General features: G+C 43.8%; 1 protein-coding gene across 2 annotated transcripts; it reads right to left on the bottom strand.

Moving 5' to 3' along the window:
* Window positions 1-4401: 4401 nt before the first annotated feature.
* Window positions 4402-6356, bottom strand: LOC146798604 (uncharacterized). Of its 2 annotated transcripts, none has more exons than XM_085625908.1 (2): window positions 5811-6356; window positions 4402-5694 (listed from the first exon to the last, which is right to left on the bottom strand). In XM_085625908.1, exons 1-2 carry the CDS (start codon window positions 6354-6356, stop codon window positions 5044-5046), a joined length of 1197 nt encoding a protein of 398 aa, XP_085482034.1. In that variant the 3' UTR covers window positions 4402-5043. The 2 variants fall into 2 exon arrangements, with proteins under 2 accessions (XP_085482034.1, XP_085482035.1); XM_085625909.1 differs by having other exon boundaries at window positions 4402-4983.
* Window positions 6357-6634: the final 278 nt, after the last annotated feature.

The raw sequence follows: 6634 nt of genomic DNA, 5'->3' as shown, positions 1-6634 counted from the left end.
CAGAGTAAAAATGTTCGGTACAAATATGATTTTAAAAGTCCAATGAGAGCGTAAAATAGACCTTGTGGATGTCTGCTAGTTATCATAAACACTGTAAACATGTATATTATCAGTGAATGAAATACAATTTTGCATCGGTCTGTTATTTACACGGCCTCTTTTCAATCTGCGTAATTGCCTCAACACAAACCTTGTTACTAGAGCATCATTTGCCTTCAAATCAGCTGAATACATTTTTAAAATGCTTTCAAAGTCTACACCACGGCATCTATGAAATAAATAAAACAAACAATGTGCCCCGCAGGTAAATGATACATCATCCTGAATCTGGTTTTCATGAAATGTTATTAGGCCTGAAGTGTTTCTTTTTAAAAATTGCCATATGGTATTGGGGTACAGATAACTGTTTGGTGGCACGCCATAGGAGTCAAAAAACTCAGAGTCCTTTTCTGTTAGAAATATTGCTAACCAGTGTCGACCCCTTTGATCTTTACCGTCTGTATTGACTATTAAATGAAGCGGTCGCTGGCGATTACCCAGATACATTGGTAGAGTGTCAGCTGCGAATACACCTAAAAATGAATGTTTTGCCATCTCGTCTTTGGCGAGAAAACGTTCCAGTTGCCACGTATTCATCACATATAGTCGATTAGCACCTCTCGCCTATGGTTAATCTGTATAACATTCTGAAAGACAGCGTAAATCAGAAGGTTTATAGTAGACGGTAGAGCGGCGCTAAAACGGAGCTCCAGACGTACATTGCCTGATTTTTGTATCGAAAAATGGCCGCCACCCACGTCGTTGTCAGGGCATAGATCGAAAGCCAGCATAGAATAGCCTTTCGAATACTCTACACGATCCACAAAGAAGGGTCGGTCTGATGCGTACTTCCCAGCAACTTGCAGCACACCCAAATATTCTCTAGCCACACCCCCAGTTCCAAATGACGGCGTGTATGGTTTTGCCGGTATAGCTTGGCCGTCTACGGAGAGGCTGCTGTGAGATATATTATAATGCTTGAAATTAAAGGGGTTTCTGCCATATTCACCGCTAAATGCTGCGTTATCGACCAGCGCTACTATTACAGTTCTTGGCAAAAATCCGAAAAAAATATTCTCAGTATTCGATAGTAGCGCACCGGCTGGGATGCTGAACACTTTGAGCTCCACTCTTTCGATGGGGTACTTGGCATTACTGGTTAACAGAGTCTCGGCGTGAGCTAAACGCACCACTGGGCTCACTTTGACACGTTTCACAAATAGTGACGCCGCTAAGATATGCACTTTGTAATTTTCTGCGTCGCCGCTCATTAAGCAAAAAGTGTCTTTATTTCGAATCAGTTTAATCTTCACATCTAGACCGTTAAGCATTAATTTGTCTTGGAAAAATAAATCGCAGTGTAATTGCCCAATCAGTTCCACTTTACGACTTCGGGCTGTAAAGCTAGCTCTGCTCTTAAATCCCGCGTTAGCACCGTTTAAAGTCGTGTCCTCGTGCTCTCCAGCGGTGTCTCTGTAGAAGAGACCTGCAGAAAGTTGGCGTTTTAAAGTGGGGTCCCCATAATTAAGTACCGTTTCGAGATAAGCCCTGTATGGATACGTGTTGTTTGACTGGCTGATGAGCCGGTCGCCGAGGCTCACATCCAGTTGGTTAAAAAGTGAGGCTATGGGGTATGGAGAAAACGCCACTCGGGCTGCGGCGTCCAAATCGGATCCGTCTGCGTTAGTAATTTTGCACGACAGATAAATCAGGGTAGCTGAAAGGTCCAGGTAGTCATCCGACCGAGCTATGAAGAACTCTAAGGGGGCTGTGTCTGACAGGGCTGAAAGTGGCGGTACTTCGACATATAGAGAACTTTCAATGCTGGTTTGCGTTGGTGGTACTTGGAATAGGTCCAACTCTGACTTTGTGCATTCCTGGGAACCGCAAGGGACGGAGGCCATGGTCCGATTTAAAATATGTTGCCCTTAGAGACTCGTTTTTTTCCGTGTCTTCTCCGGGTCTTAAGCGAACTCTTTTGAGCCGGTCGCCGGCGCTTCACAACGCTTTGAAGGAACGCGGGCGGCCCCCTTAGTGATACACCCCTTTTTCTCTTCCTTCCTCTTTCGAGATAGATTAAACCTGAGCCTTCTTGACCCGTTTTGGTAAACTTTTTCATCACCGCCCCCGAAACGTGCCCTGCGACGTCTCGGGCAATATTTGCTGCAGCGGTTTTCACGTGCGGTTTTACCAACTGGAACCCTCTTCTTAAAAGCGGTACTGCTTTTCTGAAAAGGCTTCTGAATATACCGCCAACACCCGCCCCGTACATAATAGGTGCCCCGTGGAACCCCGGGAGGCCTGAGCCGGCTTGTGCTCTATAGTAATCCCTATAGAGCGACGCGTCGCCGTAATTTTCAGGTAAAATCATTATTCTAGTACACTTCACCACGTCGCGGCCTGAAATGAAGCTTCGCTATGACTTTACCCACTTTAAATCTTATATTAGTGTTCAAATCGTCCTTCAGTTCCAAAGTTATTGTGTGAAAATGTTTTTTGCTGATCGGTACATAATCTCTTTTGGTGTAAATGATGTTTATCATGCTATTATTCTTGCCTGTGATTTCCACGCACCGGAGGAGAGGCACGTAGCTATCCCCCACTCTCTGATGCTCTATCACGTCGCAGTATACAAACATCATATAAAATCCGCCGTGTACATCCGTGTAGGCTTTCCCCGCTGATGAAGAGTGGTGAACGTTAGGCGTCAGCCCCAACACTCTCCCCAGTTTTTCACGCACCAAAATACCGTAGTCTTGAGCATTCCTCAACTGCACTTTTCGAAGTCGTGGTTCATACGTTAATCTAAGGTCAACAAGTTCCGATATGTTACCAATGGATTTATTCATTACTTCTACAATGTCTCGTATGTTGTCATAGTGCCCCGGCGGGAAAGAAAGTTCGTGGGCGCTTTCCTTCTTGCGTACCACCGTAAATCTAACATCCTCTGTTTCAAAAGTGTCCCACGTGTGCGGGTACTGAATTTCTGTTAGGGCCACCTCCCAATCTCCTTGTAGATGAATAGGTTTTGCTAGTTTCACCGTAAAATTTGAAATTTTGTTATTAGGGAAAGTGTCCAAAGACGCGTTACTCGGGAGCGTCAGATAAAAAGGTCCGACCTCCATGGCGCTTCCGCGGTACCTAAATGCCTATATCCGCTGTTGTAGACTTTGTATATCCTTTAATTCACTCTCAGAGACCCAACTATTAAATTTATCAGGCCATCCCCGCCATTTAACTAGGCACTGTCTTTGTGCCCCGTGCCCCTTCTTTGCCAAAACGTTCTCAATACGGTACACACGATCTTGATCCTGTTTTATTTTTTGCAGCTCTTCTTTGTAAAAACACCCTTCGACCTCCTCCCCAGCATAGTCTTTTAAGTTAAAAACTGTAACGCCTGAATGCTTGGAAATCTTGTCTATCACAAAGATCTCATCTGTAAAAGTCTGCTCATACCCCTTTTGAAATACCCCCTTGCATCTAGATACCCTAACATGATCACCTTTTTTGAGCGTGTTTTTTGAAACAGGGTTGTTGGTGAACACGGACCCGTACACAGTTCTCCAAATTTTCAACTCATTTTGCGGGGATACTTCTACAGGGGACGTCTTAATGGTTCTATGATAGCTATGATTGTAACTTTCAATAAAATCTTGTAAACGATCTATATAACGAAATGTGTTGTACGCTGTAAAATACCGCCAAATTCGTGCCTTGAGAGTTCTGTTGAATCTTTCTACAATCGCCGCCTTCACTTCGTTGTTTGTAACAAAATGTTTTACACCATACTTGTTCAGCAGAGCTTTTAGCGTCTTGTTTTCAAACTCTTTTCCTCTATCTGTTTGTAACTTTTTAGGAATTCTCCCGCTGCTGAAAATGTAATCAAAGGCTTTTGTGACCGAGCTCCCCGATTTTTCCTTCAGGCCAACGGCGAATGCATACTTTGACAGTACGTCTATCACCGTTAATATAAATTTTACACCATCATTAACCGCGGCATGTTCACGGACGTCTAGAAGGTCCGCTTGCCATTGATGATTTAAGCCGCTGACTATCACACGCCGTCTTTGAAAGCGCTTTCTCGACCCCTTATGTAGCGTGTAGGCATCTTCGCCCGATAACCAGTCGCGTACCTGTGTTCTTTTAACACCGTCGTTGTGGATTTTGCTCTCCTTGTACAAGGCTTCTACACCGCCAAAACTACCAACTTTCGAGGGGTTGTAATAAACTCTTTTGAAAAGCTTCTGCATCGTAGCGCTTCTTGAACTAAAATACCGCAACCCCTACTCCCGCCCCCCTATTCTATTAATTCACTTTTGTTTTATTATTTTTCTTTATCAAATAATCAGAACTAGAAGCCGGTTTATTTTACAATAGTAGATTATTTAATAACACACGAATTAAACAGTGTATGATTTAAACTGGTAATATAGGAATGTACAGCGCTATAAACGATAATAACGATAAAAACATAGATATTTAACACAATGCTCTCAAAAACTCGTGACGTAGAATCAATATTTGGATTTTGCTAGCTATGAACGGTACCAGTCTTCTTACATCCTCCCCACGCCCCTTCAAGAAGGCTCGACAAAACAAATCAGATATTGTATTCATGAAATTGAAAAACTGTTTCTTATTCAGAGTAGTTCCTAGGGTGCAAAATGTCCGCCTGATATAATTGTCGATGCAATCTTCGAGCACGTCGTCAGCGCCCAAGAAGATTTTGCTCTTTTCAACGTCGTAAAAGCCTCTAGGTTTCTGACCCAGTTCTTTTTCAAGCTCTTCGATGATTTCACATCGCTTGTTACGACATAGCGCGGTCGGGCGAAACACTGGTTTGGGGTACGCCATCTTTGCTCTGATCAGAAAATAAAAAGCGTCTTCCAGGCATCTAACGCTCGGTCGCACGCCGATCTCAACCATGTGTCGAAACACACTTTCCTGCAACGGAAAAACACACATACATAATAGTAGCAATCGCGAAGATCATCATGTTTTCATTTACTCTACATTAAGAAATGTCATGTTCCTCGGTTTTAAACTCCTGTAAAGATACTTGATCTTAAAATATCTACGGTAATTCTTCCTTCTCAAATGCTGTTTCATTATCAAGCGTATGTCTTCATCACCCGCTTCATACATACTTTTCACATGCTCTGATGGGGACTGTACTCTCTTAATATACTTTAAAACATTCGCAATCATCTTACTACAATCTTCGGGTACTGACATTTCTTTCAAGCCATAGACCGCCCCCAACGTCGCCATAATCTTATAGGGGTCCAGCTTGTAACATAGTTTCCGTATCAAACTGTCTTCATATTCATCACCCGTCGTGAGACAGTCGTGATGCAACTGACTCGGGTCGTCAATTTTACAACCTTCGCATTCGTCGTACCACCCCGCCTTTAAGCACAATTTTATGATCGCGGCTATCGCTGTCAAAAGTCCGCGATATCGATCCGTGCTCCAACTTTCACCACGACAAAATTGTACAATTGCGTCTAAGCGCTTACAGCTGCAGTTTTTATGCGTTACGGCAAGTTTTTTCTGTCTTGAGCAGCAGAGACATGAAAAACGTAGCGATGGCTGTGTGACTTCCATAGTCGTGCTAGCGGTTTTGTCGCCTGGGGCTCCTCCTCCTCTCTTTTGCTGATAAAAAGAAAAAAGGGGTTTTTCGACCTCAGCCTTCCTCACAACTACACGCCTCATCATCACACTCTTAAACACCCCAGAGGATTTGCCGAAAAATTGCGGTTCGTACTTACTTTTCGTTTTCCAACTTCGCACTTTTCTGTTTCGTTTACAGATTCTTCTCCGGAATCCATCTCTGTACAGTCGCTGGAGTCCTCGGGTTCAGGCTCTTGCAGGTCAATACCCTCGTCATCTTCACTTGGTTCCGCTCTTCCACCGCCGTCTGTAGCATCGGAGGTATTGCTCGCCATTTTAGCAACGCCACCAACCGCCTCTTCGCAGGCTCCGGTCTCGGGCTTTATATTCGGCATAGCCGATGCCTCGACGTCTGTCTCGGGCTTTTTATTCAGCATCGCCGACGACATCTCCGACGTAGTACCCGCAGGCGTTGTTGGCGCGCAATTTTCCTTATCACTATCGTCGAGTTCTGCAGCGTCGTCTGCAGCATTTGCCGCTTCCTTCAGCATCGCTGTTATAGTTTCTCCAAGGGGTCCCGCTTCCACGCTAGAGCAAGACATTCTCAAAGTTGTCTTAAAGCTCGAGCTTTTCTTTGTCGGAAAAAAGCGGGGGTTTCTTAACACACGGTCCTCGGAATGCTGGCTTATATCCTCTGTGAACATACTAGACACGCCCCGCGGTATGTTTGTAGACTCGTATTTCACACTACCCCCACTTCTTAGCAACCCTCCTGCATGCGTGGTTGATTCATACGTTTTTGATTTCATCGCAGTATCATTTTATAAGCCTTGATTCACAATTCCTAACTTATCGTTTTATACGCTTTATGATTTCATCGCCGTATCATTTTATAAGCCTTGATTCACAAATCCTAACTTATCGTTTTATACGCTTTTTTTTTTTTTTTTTTTTTTTTTTTTTTTTTTTATTTCATCGCCGT

Source organism: Triturus cristatus, chromosome 9 (assembly GCF_964204655.1).
Source record: "Triturus cristatus chromosome 9, aTriCri1.1, whole genome shotgun sequence".
Taxonomy (NCBI): Eukaryota; Metazoa; Chordata; class Amphibia; order Caudata; family Salamandridae; genus Triturus; species Triturus cristatus.
Note: the sequence above shows the minus strand (reverse complement) of the source record. Positions and strands in the feature narration are given on the sequence as shown.